The sequence below is a fragment of the Mastigoproctus giganteus genome, chromosome 14 (assembly GCF_048544385.1).
Source record: "Mastigoproctus giganteus isolate SK-2022 chromosome 14, ASM4854438v1, whole genome shotgun sequence".
NCBI lineage: Eukaryota > Metazoa > Arthropoda > Arachnida > Uropygi > Thelyphonidae > Mastigoproctus > Mastigoproctus giganteus.
The window spans coordinates 56,003,303-56,020,265 of NC_143588.1; the positions used below are offsets into that span (position 1 = coordinate 56,003,303).

Consider the following 16,963-nt stretch of genomic DNA (forward strand, 5'->3'; position numbering starts at 1 on the left):
TGAATGTAATATATATGAAGACCTCCGTGGCCTGCTGTTTACCAAACTACGCTCCATCCTTAGAAATCAGGAGGACATAGTGCTGCAGGAAGAAGAAAACTATAAGGCTTTTCGCTCGAAATCTCTTCGCGAGGCAAAGAGCACTCCCACCACCCTGAAACAATGGCGACCCAGATCCGACACCTTTCCGGACCTGCTTTATCTCCTTTTCCCGGTGGGGGGACACTCCTGTCTCCCTCTCCCTGCAAAACCCACTTTCCCTCTGGTGTGGCATGGGCATGCCCACTGAACATTTGGGGACCACCTCTTCTATCGGTCCCTTTCAGTTTTTTCTACCCTCCAGCCTTCCTTCTCCCCACCCAAATCTGTATACCTTCACAGCGGACAGCCCCACATGTCAAAATTGTAACTACACCAAAATTGCTTGCCCGACCCTTTTCGGCCAAAAAATAAAACTCATCCAGCGTACAATCCATTCTCGCTCTTAAGGCAAATCTCTATGACCAAACAAAGCACCAACAGCGATTAAAGCAATGTCTTTTTTTTTTTTTTTTTTTTTTTTTTTAATATAGGTCCTAGCCATTGAAATCTGAGGAAAGTAGGTGGCAGGACCTGCCGGAGTACTGACTCCTTATTGGTAACACCTGGCTAGCCTCCACGTGGCGCGGTTTGGGCAACGTCGGGTCCCATCAGGGGCCCGATCGCCAATAAGCCAGATGAATAATGGGCACAACAGACTACACTATACACGATCCACACACTTTAAATCTCTGGCTGGACAGGGTACTGTCACTCGATACAGAGAACACCGCGGAGATATGAGAAATCCCAGGAGCCGCAAGACCCTCAACATACCAAATGTGCCGTTATTTATCCCATTGAAGCTGCAGCTATGACTCAACAACAACAAGAAATAGTAGATGAAAATCACAACTATCATCCTGCCTCCGTGAAATCCCCCTACACTAACATTGAGATGGACTTGGCAATAAACAAAATGAAATAAGAAAAAAACACCTGGTGCAGATCTGCTGGAAGTGGATGTGGTTAAAAAATTTGCAGAATACTATCCTGTTACTCTTACTCTCCTAAGCCTTCTAAATAGTTGCCTGACAGAAGGCACTTTTCCAACATCCTGGAAAACGGCAACCCTGAAATTTATATTGAAAAATCCCGACAAGCCACCACAAATTCCAACCTCCTACCGCCCGATTGCGTTGCTCTCTGTAATGGTCAAGTTACAAGAACGCCTGCTCCTATTTCGCTTAACCGCCAGATATGAAGAACAAAAACTTCAAGTGACAAGAAATTTGGATTCAAAGCAGGTTGCAGCACAGAAGATGCCATCAACAGATTAATCACTCAAGCAACACACACAGCCGTTAAGTACTCCTTTGCAATCATGGTAGACTTTGCTGGGGGCCTTTGATCGACTATGGTGGCCCAGTGTTCATCGGAGGTTTCGGTAGTCAAATGTTTCCAATAACCTATACAACAGCTTAAGGTCATATCTAATTGATAGAAAAGTCCAAGTTACCAACAGATTCCAGACAGAGACTAGGTACATCGATCGAGGCTGTCCGCAGGGCTCTCTGCTTAGTCCGTTCCTCTGGTCTATTGTCCTGGACGAGTTCGTCGGCATGGACCTGGGGGAGTGTTGAGCCTTTGGCCTTAGCGGATGATCTTGTCCTTTTGGTATGTGCTAGTACCAGGGCGACCCTGGCAAATGGAGCACTGGTGAAACTCAAGAACTGGGCAGCCATGGACAACCTTACCATTTCAGGAGAGAAAACAAAATCCATACTCCTTAAAGGTAGGCTATAAATCACAAGACCGCCCACAATAAAATTAAACTTTACACCCATACGACTGCACACTGAAGTCAAGTTCCTAGGTATCTTCTTAGACTCGGGGCTTACCTTCCACCACCACCTAAAGTATCTAGGCAACAAAATTCAAAAGGTACAGTGCTATGATAAGGCGGGTCAGCAGGGAAGACTGGGGGATGAAACAAGGTTCTTACTCTCATATACCAAGCGGTATACGTGCCAATTGTGTGTTATGGTGCCTCCCTTTGGTACCGAAAAGCCATCTTAGCAAAAAAAACAAACGTAAACTGGATTCAATCCAGAGGTTCGTGCTCCTTTCAATTTGCAGGGCGTGCCGCACCATCAGCACACCTGCTCTGCGGTATTAACTGGATGCCAGCCACTATACTTAGAAGTGATTAAAATAGGGCTTTTTATCATTTAAGGAAGGGAGTTCCAACCCAACTGCTAAATTTTCAACTTGACACCACAAACGGCCCCAGACAGGAAAGACAATGGATAACCCAACATCTACAAGAGATTTGGAAACATGATTGGGACATCACAACACGATTCCTTCCATCTATAAGTTCAACTCACCCAGAATCTCCTCCCTGGTTTTCGCCTGGCCTCCATGTGACCTTTATCATCATCAGGCATGGATCCTTCCAACAAAAATTGACGGGCATGGAATAGAGAATGATCCACATTGCCACTGCGGCCAAGAGAAGTCCTGGGGGAACCTCATGTATGAGTGCCCTAGCTACGACAACATTAGGCTTAAATTCCTCACCACAATACGGAGGAACCCTCGCAATCAAGAATTCACTCTGCTACTCGAGGAAGATGCATATAAGGCATTAACCACCTACGCGCAGGAAACATTTGCACTTAGGCGAGCTAACATTGCAGAACTCAAAGCCCAAGAACTAAACCAGACCGGCGTGGGATAACTCTCCATCCCTCCCCCCCAGAACAACACAGACATGACCATGCTAACCCGAATAGGGTAGGATTTATTGCAGGCACCATCCAAGGTGCAGGATGCTTGCACTCCGCGGAGTGGGAGATTTAAAATCATTGCAAACCAAAAATGGGTAGGATAATACTGCTGGCACCGATCTAGGTGCGAGATTGCTGACACTGACCACAGTGCGGGATGTACAGGCACTATGCCACTGGCAATTATTATACAGGGGACTGGCGCCTGTCCCCTGTGACTTTTAAACCCACACCCTTTCCTATCCTTCGCCTAAACTAGGGTGGATTAATTCTCCCCTGTCAATCCACCCAAATTCATTCTCCTTTCAACACTCTTCTTCTAGGCCTCTCTCTTCTAGCTCTATTATTTTATTTATTTATTATTATTATTTACTTAGTTTCCGTCAGGAAGCTCAGTCAATCCTGGCGGAGTTCAGCCAGAGTATAATGGGCAGCCTGGCTCACCTCCCAGTGGTGGTGGCGGTCAACGTGGGCTTCCTTTAGGGGCTCTGCGGCCAAGCAGCCAGAGACAAAACAACAGAACATAGCACTACTCTGTCACAAACAGACACCACACTTTTTCTGGCTTTACAGAGATTCTATAATTCTTCACAAAGTACCAAGGCGCAGATGTGAGAAACCACCGGTGGCGCCTTCCACAAAACACTATGCGCCGATGTAGTCTCGATGTCACAATCACTCTATTCTACAAATGGATGTTGCCAACGTTTTGCAAGCCAAGGATGTTTTCACATAAAACATCTTTCGTGTGTACAGAGCACATAGGTTTTAGGGAGATCCGAGCACAGAAATCACGTTAGAGAAAGTCTGAAAATAAGTCGCAATCGAGTGGTTTGTTTTACTTTGATTTTTCATTTTATTGTGATTTTTGTTATTATTTTCGTAATACATGAGAATACGCATATGTATGAGCGAAATTTTTGCGTGTGGAGGGATTCAAACATTACACAAAAAAGGCAGGTCTCAACTTTTAATCGCATGCCTTTTGTCTTCAATTATTTGTTCTCGTAAAAAGGTTCCAATAATTGTTGTACTCTATCACTAGCCATTGCTGTTTGTTTCGAAAATAGCAGCTAAAAATTATATAATGTACATGCGAATAAAAATGTTACATCACAAGCAAAAAGTTAAACTCATTCAATTCCATGTCCAGCCCCCAACGCATATGCGTTAGCAGGAGCTTTCGTCGCCTTTCTTCATCAGCTAATTGAAGACAAATGCTGCCAAAGAGAAGAATCGTTACTTCGATGCATAATTGCGAGTAACAAAATTAATGTTGTCAAGAAAAATTCGGTTCAGTGTACTTGTTGTGGCTAAGAGCGTGACTAATTGAGTTCCGTTATTTTGCTTAAACGAAAAACATATGTTATAGAGTTATCACTGCAGGCTATTCATTGTCGCATTCCAAAAATATATGAGAATTACTTCCATTTTAATTTAGCTCAGTCATACCTTCCATGACTACCATGGCCGCAAAAGCCGCCACCTTTACGTTTTTTTTTTTAAATGTAAACCCCAAACACGAGAGGTATTAGAACCTATAGTACTTAGTACAGTGCTTGGGTTGGAGGTTGAGAAGACGAAAGAAGGTATTCGTTGACATTGGACTGGAACTTCTGTAGACCGTAATTTTCAGGAAATACGTATGAAGGAAGGTTGTTCCAGGAAACGGCTGTTGAATGAATAAACGAGGAAGATGAAAAGTTGTTTCTGTGAGTTTGAAGTTGGACAGTAAATGAATGTTGGCTGGTGGCTGCACGTGTTCGGACTGTTTTGACAGAGAGAGCGAGAATTATAGAAGCCAATTCAGAAGAACAGTGCCCATGGAAGTATCTGTAGAAGAAGGCATGCAGCAGAAACAGTACGTCTATGAGACAGCGAGTGGAGAGACTCTGTTAGAGATGAATCATTAATTAACCTAACTGCCCTCTCCTGAATGGAATCAAGAAGCCTGAGAGAGGTTTTGGGGGCACCACCCCAGATGTGGGAACAATATTCCATGGTAAGGCGGATTTGCGATTTATACCGAGTGAGCAGCTGTTTGGAAGAAAAGTAATGCTGGGAGCGAAAGAGAAAACCAAGTTTTTTAGATGCAGAGGAAGCAATATTTGTAATGTGCTTGTGCCAAGAGAGATTAGAAGTCAGGGTAATCCCCAAAAGAGATATATCATTTTACTTAGAAATCGGAGTGTCATCAAAGATAAGCATAGGAGCAGAAGAATCCTTTTTGCGAGATATAAGACAAGACTGAGTTTTAGAAAGGTTGAAATCTACTAAGTTGTCTTTGCCTCACTGGAGAATTACCTGAAGATCGACATTTAAGGAATTGGTAGCAGACTTTCGAGAAGTTGAAGCTGATTGAGCAGGGCAAGGTTTCTCAAAATGGAAAGTGGAATGCAATGTGCTATCATCGGCAAAACTATGGATAGGATTTCCAGTCAACGGAAGAAGATCATTAATATACAAGAGGAAAACGTGGGGGGAAAGAATGAACCTTGGGGGACACCGGCATTAGTGGAGAAGTTAGAAGACAGAGAGCCATCTACCATCACCCTCCGTGAGCGATCAGAGAGAAAACTGGATAATCAATTACAAAAAAACAGTTGGCAAACAACCATAAGATGGAAGATTGTTTAGAAGACCTTTATGCCAAACACGATCGAAAGCCTTTGAGATGTCAAGAGCAACTACTTGTGTTTCACCGAACCTTTCCATTGAATTAGTCCATAAATGGGTAACATAAGCCAGAATATCACCAGTGGATCGACACTGACGGAATCCATACTGGCGATCATTGATCAGACGCAAGGTTTCTAGGTAGTTTAAGAATTGGAAGCAGTAGAAGCAGTATTTATTTTATTTATTTTTTTAAATTTATTTTTGGTCTCCGTCCGGAAGCTCAGGCAACCCTGGCGGAGGCCAGCCAGTGTATAATGGGCAGCCTGGCTCGCCTCCCAGTGGTGGTGGCGGGCAACGCGGGGTTCCCTTAGGGGCCTTGCGGCTAAGCAGCCAGAGACAGAACAACAGAACACAGCACTACTCTGTCACAAACCAGACACCACACTTTTTCTGGCTTTGACAGAGATTCTGTAAATTCTTCACAGAGTACCATGGTGCAGATGTGGGAAACCACCTGTGGCGCCTTCCACAAAACACTATGCCCTATCGTATTATGATCAGGTGGGCTAAGTCATTTCGACATCGGCTAGAAAGACGACCTGTGTGGTGGACGTCCACCCACTGATGAACAAAAGGTATAGCTCATCGCTTCGTTAAAGCACGTCGATTGGTGATGGACTGCGCGAAAACGAGATGTAAGAAGCCACTCAAAGGTCAATGCTTTCGGGCAACACGACATACTGTGAGCAGTATGCTCACTCTTTCTCTCGCCACTCTTCAACAAAACCAGGGTGCTGATCGTATAAGAAGACGCCTCTTCCATGTTCCAGTACCGAGTTGTACAGGAGATGGGAGATTACCTCGAGTGTAACCGTCAAATACTTGCGAATGTTTTTTTTTTTTTTTTTTCCTTTTGTAGCAGCCATATTGCCACTACTTTTTGAATAATCCTTCGTAATATTTCTTTTAGGTTTCGATCTGTAAACAAATAGATATATTTTGCAATGTCAAACTTCTAATACATATATTTATTTTATATGCCGCATATTTATTTCCCATTAGCTGGGAAGCTGTCCCAAAGTGCAGAGATTTCTCTTAGTTCAAAAATTTAAGCTGTTCACTTGTCGCGGATGTCGACAACCTGATATACTTTCTGTTGTTCAGAGTCACACGCCCTCGGGGGGAATCAGGCACCCCTGTTTAGGGGTGCATGATTTCAGAAAAGTGTGCCTATTGTCAGAGCAGTTTTGGAGAAACATATTTCAATAAATATTAACAACTAAACTTATTTACATCCGTAAATAATCTGTGATATTTAATATTGACCAAGAGATAGTACTAGTGGTTAAAATGTGAATAATGGTAAAATTTTTTAAGCGTAAGCAAATGACAATAAACATAGTCACAGTACTTTGTCAGAACATATGGATGTGCTGCAGAGAAAAATATTTTCTAAATGGAGAATAAGAAAAAATATATATATTCTTAAGGAACAACCAAAATTTTCTAACACGTTCCCACCATAAGTAACAAAGATAGAAAACACGAATAGGATAACTCTGAACTTCAACTCACAGACCTTTGAAGTTCATGATTTTCTTATATATTTATTGTTTCTTATTATCCTTACTTCTGGTATCTAATGGAATGACCTTCACTTCATTTACAATGCTGGTAAACGTTTTAATAATTGTAATTTTTTTTATGGATTATACATGTTCTAAACGTTCTGATCATGTCAAGAACATGACCGCAATTAACGACGTAAAAGTTCCATAGTTGAAAAAGCAATGTTAGCCATCGGTTTTGAAGGTCACGGAATGTTTCCTACATTCAACAAAATTATGACTGCCGTACATAATTTTAATAGGGAATGCCGTACATAATTTTAATAGTAATTTTTTCCAAACAAGTGGGAATAAAAAGGGAAACAATTTTACCGCATTATTTTCCCTCCTATTCGAAACACACCACCCTGTTCAGACAGATGTTAACTGAATTTTTACCTAGCGATGGGGATCAGAGTTCTTTCCTGCACGACATAAATTGCAATCTCCATATCTAGTCTGATGAATGCGTAAGAGATCCCATCGACAAACTGTTTAATAGTATCTGCTAAGCTTTCTCATGAACACTTAATAAGAAAATATTACGTTAGTTGCACTTACACTGGATGTAGTCCTGCAGTTGCTGAAACTCCGCAGGAGACAACTTTTCCCATTTCAGTGTCATGATGAGACGATCTAGTCGGCTGCATCAGAAAAAACTACTAATCGCGTGCATTACGTCTTCTGTTTTCCACTTGCTGTGAGCAACATGCTGACGAAATAACTGGAGACGGTTACATCTGGGCAATAACAAAAATAAAATAATTAATATGATAAACAAGTTTTTGTCAAATTGAAAATTTATAAATATTTAACTAATGAACTGTCCCTTCGTACACCTATTGGCAAAAAACCCTTCTCCTACGTTAGTGGTTCTCAAAGTTTACATGGCCACTCACCCCTTATGTGTCTTTCGATGCTTATTTTTGCAGTTGTAATATAAGATCAACTGGATTATTTTTTCTTTCGTTCAAATTTAAATGTAGTACTTACTGAAAGGAAGGAAGGAACAGAAGTGTCCACCTCACAATGAAGAAGACCCACTTTACAAGGAAAATCAATGCAGGAGTCCCACAAGGTGGCGTCCTGTCTGGTCTCCTTTTCTCAGCCATTCTAATTCCAGTCATGCGTCCCCGTGATGATGCTCTAATATATGTTGATGATATAAAGTTCCTTACCTTAAACCCACTGTCTGAAAACTCAAAGGCTGAGTTTTCAATCACTGAGAACTTGACAGCTCTTTCAACTTACTTGAAGATGTTTGGGTTAAAACCTTTGGGTTATACCTCCGGAAGCGATTTAACACCCTTCGCTGGAGAGTGAAGCAACACTTACTTCATTCCATCGATGCCGCAACCACTACCAGATACCTTCAAACCACTGTTTATCCAGTTATTTTATACGCTGCTGAAATTTGGGCATCTGCCTCGCCCTCACTTCAAAAACCAGTGCTCACGTGTGACTACTGGACCCTGAAATGGGCCACAAATAAGCATCGCCGACTCTCTCAGTTGAGAACAACTGACGTGGCTGAGCTGCTAAATGTACCCAGGCTCCCTAAGTTAATTGACAGCAGGCATTTAATGACTACAGTAAAAGTGTACACAGGAGTGATAAACGCGCCAAACATCTGGGAACTCTGTCAGTAGCACAATCCTCTGCCATCCTTGAGGTCAGAGCCCACACTGATCCTCCAATACAACCAGCTGAAACTCTGTAATCGTTTCCTACCTGTCAAGGCACTCCCCAAAATTCAAGCACTGCTCCGTCTTGGAATTAACCTGCAGAAAATGGTTACAGACTACAAATACCGTCGAATTCTCCTCGAGTGGATCGAATCTGTTGAAATGGGATATATTCTTCCAAATTGTGTTACGATGTTCAGTTCTGTTTCTGTTATATTTTCCTATTAATTATAATTTCAATTTACATGTTTTTATTTTGTGTAACTTGTAATATCCAATATAAACTATTAATTTTACCAATTTAATCACATGTATCATTCCTTAATGTAAAACTCTTGGCCATGTTTCTAGTATTTGTACCGTACTTAGCAGCAATAAAGAAGTTTATTATTATTATTTATTATTATGAAAAATATATTTCGATAACAAAAGGTGTTAAAGTTAATTTTACCATATAAAAATCAAAACAGTTCCAGCTTACTCTACAATATGACAGTGATAGTCGACACAAGATTTATATGGAAACTCACGTAATAAAGTTAATATAATTACGATAGGTACACATTAAATCCAATGTAGATTGAATTAAATCCAATCTTTTCATATTGATATGGACATCGTCAGGAGCCAGTACTTCTCAACATACGAATAAAAACTATTTAGCATATTATTATCCATTTCTGTTCTCCTTTTTACCAGTATTATGTATGCCTAATGATAAAATCTTCATTTAAATGACTTCACTAGGAATGGAAAAATATACTTATTAATATGAATTATGAATCAATAATTCATTATATCAGGCTGGTAATAATCCTGATGTAAACTAGTATAAAGGGATTATTAGCCCGATATCTCGAGAGACAGTAAAATTATTTAAATTGAGAACACAATAAAAAAAAAAACAAAAACAAAAAAAGCATACCAATTAGAGTCTGCCATTCAAATGGTATATATAAATCAAACTAGTTGCTGGATGGGTGGTCAATTCCCTCTCCAGATTTTATCGGTGACACACGTATGAATTTAATGATAATGCCAACTACACCGATCATAAATCATAATCCTAGTTATAATATTGTTTACACGTCCAAGATATTTGAATTTTTCTTATAATCAGTAATGTACTACTGAAATAGTGTAAATATCAAAATAAAGATTAAGGGATATGGACATTGCTTCTACATCCTAAGACAAATATAATAGTCGTTGGTATGACCAACGACACATCTCTACAAGTCACCCCGAGAAGACACTAATCTGATCAAATATATTAATACAGCTAACTCCAATAGCTAACGTACCTCTTGTGTCATGACGTAACCCATACTTGTTTGATAACAGAGTTAGTTGGCTAGTCTAACTCTCAGATCAGGAACAATGACAAAGTGCTGTTTACATGAGATTTGTTAAACTTAAGGGTACATTACTGAGCATCAGTTGTTTGATTAGTTCTGTATCTTTAATGTTACTGTCGATTTTAATTAAATGTGATTTAATAATATTACCACGAATCTTTTAGAAATATTAGAGCATCAGTCAGGCAAAATAATTGCTTAAATTTGAAACTTTCCCTTTTTATTATACTTATATTATTATCATAGCTTTTCCGTGCTAGAAAAACCGCATATATATAGATAGACTAAAAATAAACCAATAAAGAAACGGAAAGATGAATGCAAAACTAAGTGACTGCATAAAACACGTCGCATAATTCCTTCCTTTTCCAGTTATTTATTCGTTTCTTCGCTCTTTTTTCATATTGTCTGTGTCTTAATACAGGCGTCACTTCAATAAAATACTAAATGCTAAGAGCCACGAGTCTTTTAGTAGCTACTGGCATTAGTACATTAAGCGATCAAACCAGAGGAGGGATGTATCAGCAATTTCTTCACTAAAATTTGATTAGCTCGTATCTGAAAGGTTAATAGATCATCCACAAATCTAAACATAATACTTTGGTCTAGACAAGCTTCGTAATAGTTCAGGTAAATGAATACGTACACATGAATTAGCAAAATAAAAACAAACTTTCCATATCACCTGTCCTTCCCCTCTAACAGTTTGTCTAGTTCTTGCTTGAATTTATTAAAATTACCCACCTCAACAACATAGCCAAAAGTTTATTCCAACAATCAACTACCCACTGACTGAAGGCAAATTTCCGCACATCTATTCTACAACAATCCTTCGTAAACTTGAATTTACGCTTGCTCCGTCATGTGTGCAGTCTGAAAAAGAGGGAGGATGTCATCGGCACTGAATTTACTCAGTCTTAAACACCTCAATCAGATATCTCGCAAGTGCCAGGTCTCCAGAAGCTGCAACATATCCATATCCTTCCTAAAATGAGACTTCCACGCCTATGCAGTACTGAAGATGTTACCTTACAACAACGGGATAATCATCTCTTCATCCCTTCTGGGAAAATTTATGTATATCATTCACAAAACTCTGAGCCGTCCTGGCAGCCTGTCTGCACAAGTACCCAGGTGTTTTCATTCTCTGCTACCCTGAGTGTGACACTACACAGCTGGTAGGTTATTCTGGGATTGCTGTTACCAATAACAGTACCTTATATTTGTCAATGCTTTTACCCACAGCACTACTTTACATTTGTCAACGTAAAATTCCAATTGCCACTTCTCCTAGATCATTTTGCAATATCATACCTTGGTTACTGCCATTAACCACCTGCAAACCCTTGTACTATCAACAAACGTAGACATTAATCCTGATATGCCTTTATCAACATCATTAATAAATACGGAAACAACAATTAGCCCAGCATCAAACGCTGGGAACCTCCACTAATAACATTAGTTCAAGAAGAGCAGTGCCCATTGATAACCAATCTCCGTCTTCTCCCACTCAATCGTCCCTTATCCAGAGTAGCAATATACTCTTAATGTTACAGTACTCCATGTCTTATGTGTAACAGTATTAAAACCTTTTCTGAAATCTGAGTACATGATGTCAAAAATTATTTTTTGCATCTAAATCCTTTGTTACTGCGCTGTGCTATCCATTCAGATTGGTCAGACAAGATCGCCCCGTAACAAATCCATGTTGTGACTGCATTCATGTTTATTGCTGACTTCCTTAATATAACTGAATAAATCCCATTCACATTAGGTGCCTCTTTTACGTTTAGCTTCAACAATTTCTCTTCCACCTTCCTCTCAGTTATCGCAAAATCATTTAGCTCCTTGGATTGCTCACTCATAATCGCTATACCCCTGCTTTGAATAAATAAGGAGAAACCATTACAGATGTAATTATTGAAAAGGGATAACAGTTGTAACCAGTACTTTTTTAAAAATATGGTGGAAAATGTTATTACGCGGTCGATAAAATCACTGTATCACTCGTTTTCGGATACAGATACATTCACGACCACACAAGAACTTCAGTTTTATTTTCACTAAAGGCATACTTTGGTTGAGTTACAAGTCCTTGTGATGTTCAAAGCTGTATTGATTTCGCTACAGATTTCCTTTTCCGTGAATTCCTGTTGATCTCTCCGCACATCACTATCGGGGGGACCATTGTCTGATTATGTCACTAAGATGCCCTAGATCATAAAAAAAAAATTCAAAAATGAATTTTATTATTTTAATTTGCACTTCAACCGATTCAAATTTCTTCAGATGGCCTAGAATTTTTTGGCAAGAGTTTTGTACAACTTGTAGAAGAACATAAGACTGAACAGATTTATTCATTATATGGAGATCGTTCATTGTGTGGTGAAGGTTATGTGTGAAAACAGATGTCGTTTGTCGCAGTAAATAAGAAAGCAATGAAATTATTTTAGTTACATGATTCTCTTGTGACGAAGCAAGGGAGGAAAAGAGTGAGGACAGAAGGGAGTTTAACATTTGCTTGGATGAAGATGGGCGATATTCCTTGCAGTTTAAACGAAGCCGTACAGAGGTTTCAGCTTTCATTCACTGGCAATGGCTTATTTTCCAGTAAGGTGTGACAGTACATCTTAGCAAGTTTCAACGTTAAAACTACTGGGAATAGTACTTGACCCTAAGCTCACTTTCTCTCCACATCTTGCACCCCCCCCCACCACGAAAATGAGAAACTACACTGCTCTCACTGCACGGGTGAGTCATCGTGATTGGGGATTGAACGGACGCACCCTTAAAGTTCTGTATAAATCCATCTTCCTTCCCTTCATAACTTATGGATCTGAGGTCTGGTTTCCCAGGGTAACTCTTTACAACAAAGAACGTAAAGTTCCCACTTGACGGTTAGTACCCATCCATTCAGGTTCATGTGGGCGTCCTTCCGCTCGATCTGGAGGTTATTCGATGGTGCCGCCACTACTGTCTATCACGGAACATACCAGCAACTATCCTCGGACACTCCATCCATCAATAACCTGAATGAAAAATTGCCACCCTACTACTTCAGACTTGGCAGGACAGATGGAGTGCTACAGACAAGGACCCAATCACCAAGAAATTTATACCATATGTGAATGCCATATTTCCCAAGCCTCCAAATTGGCTCTCTCCTGGTTTTTATCCCACCTACTTCATTATCGGACATGGATCAATAGAAAACAAACTAACGTCCATGGGAATCACTGACAATCCCTACTGTGCATGTGGTGAAATAGAAGACTGGAACCATATGGTATATACTTCTCAATATTATGAGCACCTCCGCAGCATCCTGTTTACACGTATTCCAGACATCCTTCAATGAAATGAACACTTATTCATCACAGAAGAAAACTACCACTACTACGAGTTTACCAAGTCTGCGCAAGCACTTTTCACAAGACGGAACCCTATGCCATCGCAGAATAGGAACATCCATATACAGTATTTAATCCTAACTAAACTGGCCAACCGAACTTAACTTGGATAGGATAAAGAGGCGTTCAGGCCACCTGACTCGCCAGTGACGACTTACACGCAACTCTCTTGCTGTGAGTCTTATTTATTCTCCTTCCCGGGTTCCCCTTTCGCCTGATGGAGCTTATTGCTCTATTAATAACCTGGAGTGTGCCTTTGCCTATATCCTCCATATTTCTAGCTATACCTCTTGCATACATTCTGTACTTCTCCCACTCTACCTCTTTTTTTTTTTTTTTGCCTCCGTCCATGCAGCTCAGGCGATCCTGGCGAAGACAAGCCAGAGAATAATAGGCAGCCTGGCTACCTCCTAGCGGTATGTGCAGGACACGTGGGGTCCCACCAGGAACTCTGCGGCCAAATGCCAGGACACACAACAGAACCCAACACAATACTACACATTCAACACACAACACGTCCAAGAGAAAAAATAATAGATTTTTGTATTTTGAAATTGAAACCCTTAGGCAAAAGGTTGCTGATGTTTCCACCGTTGTTTGTTTGAGGTAGAGCGCGGCTTAGCGCTGCCAATGGTGGTGGGGGGGGGGGCAGTTCAGACTACAACAGAACAATAGAAGTGCCAGTTGAAGACTGTTCTGCTTACTTGTAAATATAATGGACGCAGCACACAGGTATGGCCATAAAGATCAGCTGGAAAGGAAAAAAGGCACCGTCCCCAAACTGCTTCTTAAAACTGTAAATGCATGAATCAAGTATATGCGTAGTAAGGTAAAGATGAAGGAAAAATAAGAGTTAAGAATTTACCGCGGAGGGAAAACGCCCTGTATTTCAGGGGATTTTCATTCCTTTATTAATTACACACAATATATAGTCTCAAGATTATGTACATCAAAGTATATACATGCTTTATACAAAATAAATATGTACATATCATTAAACACTCGTGTGCGTGTGTTCTTTAATCAGGGTAGCTCCCAGGCATAACGTTGAGAACTTGTAAATACGTAGTCTTTGCAAAGCAGGCCTGGAAAAGTATTATGTTGAATTACCTGGGTCTGATTTTACTGTAGCGCAATTCGCGAATGAAATCCCGCACCCACTGAAGGTAGTGCAATACCAGTGAGTGGTATGGGCAATCCCGAACTCCCAGGTTGCCCATACCAGGAAGCCAGCAGGAGAAAAAAACCACACTAATAATCAATATAAGTTTCGGTAGACAACGTGTTGCGGTTGTAAACTGACTTTGCGACGCCGATGAAAACTGAAGGGCGGCTAGGTCGGGCCAAGAGCGTAGAAAAAAAAAAAAAAATCATTTACTAACCAGATGTGAGCCCCTGTAGTTATAAATGCATGGGAAGGAAAGAAATATATGAGAGTATTATAATTATGTAGAGCAGAAGAAAGCAGTGAGTGATTGTATATTTTTTAGTGTTTGTATTTTCCACATGATTCTAACAGTGCAATAAACTTTATGTTGATAATAAAAATATCTCATTTTCAAGAAAAATACACAGCACTATAGAAAACCACCGGGCTTATCCTGGTTGGGGGAAAATAAAAGAAAACATCATAATCGAGAATTTTCTGATACTAGGAAATGTAAATAAAATAATTGAGCAGTCAAATAGCTTGTGGAATTTGGAGGATTTGAGGTACCAGTTGTTCTTAAATTATAACAACTACCAATTTGGGTTCCAAAGTATAGGGGTATTAGAAAAGCTAAAAAATAAGAAAGGCCCGGTTCCCACATAGCATTTCCAGTAGTACTGTATTTCTTCACAGCGTAAATATGGCACAGATGTGGGAAATCACAGGTGGCGCCTAACACTATGCTACATCTCACTGCAGAACAGTTTTGACAAAACCTGAGAAATTGTCGGCGGAGGCAGTAAACTGCGTTCAGCAGTACATTATCTCAGGATTGCTAATTATGAATGTAATTTATTTTCTTGACGTTTTCAGCTTATTTTAATGTAATGTGGAGCAAAGTCATGATAAACATACGGTTATTTCTATATTAAGCCGCTTTTTGTTTTCATTTCCTTGACACTGAAGGTTAAGAAATGACAGTCAAGATTATGGATTGTGAAAGAGTATTCAAGGTGTTTTTTGATAGTCTGTTGGCAGCTGATCACCTTCGCTTTTTTTTTTTTTTTTATTTTTTATTTTATTCTGCATGCATAAGGTTTTTGTGTCAGGCATGCGGGGAAACATTCTCTATAGGGATGCAAAACAACAACAACAAAAAAAAAAAAAAAATTAATGGACACCGAAATTTAGTTACATCTCTCAGCGGTTTTTTCTCCAGTGCTTTTACCGTCAGAACTTCGAAGGCCCCCGCAATCCAAAACGGACTTTCTCAGAGACATCGTTCTTAATAAAGCCAGTTGCTAACGCTTGAAATAATGTTCTCTTGTAACGAAGCAAGGGAGGAAAAGAGTGAGGACAGAAGGGAGTTTGATATTTGCTTGGGTGAAGATCGGCGATAATCCTTGCAGTTTAAACGAAGCCTTACAGAGGTTTCAGCTTTCATTCCCCGGGGATTGCGAGAGACCATGACGCAGATAATAGTAGCAGCAGAAAACTCGTGTCTGTGGAGACGCCGTTGCTCCTAGCAACGTGTTGTTGCAACAAGCGCCACTGTAGATAAGGTGAACTGCATTATTTAGGAAATGCAGGCGCGCGCGCACAAACACGAAAATGCACCAACTCTGGTATCGGATAAAAACAAAGAAAAAAAAACTTTTATGGAAGCTTTCCACTGTCTGTAAATCAAGATGGACTTTATTGTGGGTTTATTTTTGGACTTTCTGAAAATTTATGGATTACGTTGTTCAGGAAACTGGATAAGTTAAAAATATTGAATGGCTAACAGAATATAAGAGCCAGCATACTGATAAACGAAGATATCAGACTGCCGGATATCTTCGTTAAAGTTTCTATATCTAATTTAAGAAGGAATAACATGTAAAGTGCAAAGCATGTTGATAAAGTGGTACAGCTGAGATTTTTTTTTTTTCTTTCAGAAATTCGATATTCAATCTCTCAATATCGGCGAGCAGCTGTTTTCTTTTGTAAAAAAAAATTGGAATCCTCCCTCATGTACGAAAAGCAAATTCACTACATACAATAAGTATATACCATGTATTACTCACGATATATTTTTCCACACTGCATTGCATGTTAGGAGAAACATTCATAACCAACATAAAATATGTTAAAAAATTCATGTATATAATGGCAATATGCTTTATACCGTTGCTATCTTTTACAGATAAGGAGATCAGACGTCCCGGAGTCCCGAAAGTTTCTGTTTCGGATGATTAATGTCCCTGTCTTCCGAATTTTAAAACATAATAGTTAACCCATATACTACTTTATAAAGGTCATATATTGAAAATCTTCCATAT

At 39.8% G+C, this 16,963-nt stretch overlaps 1 protein-coding gene across 1 annotated transcript in view; it reads right to left on the reverse strand.

The window, feature by feature from the left end:
* Dgk (diacyl glycerol kinase 1) overlaps window positions 1–16,963 on the reverse strand; it is a 313,927-nt gene that overhangs the window by 216,913 nt on the left and 80,051 nt on the right. The window contains exon 2 of the mRNA XM_090388889.1: window positions 7,598–7,776. Coding sequence (XP_090245015.1) covers window positions 7,598–7,661 — 64 coding nt within the window. The 5' untranslated portion in view covers window positions 7,662–7,776. The remainder of the gene's footprint in view (window positions 1–7,597; window positions 7,777–16,963) is intronic.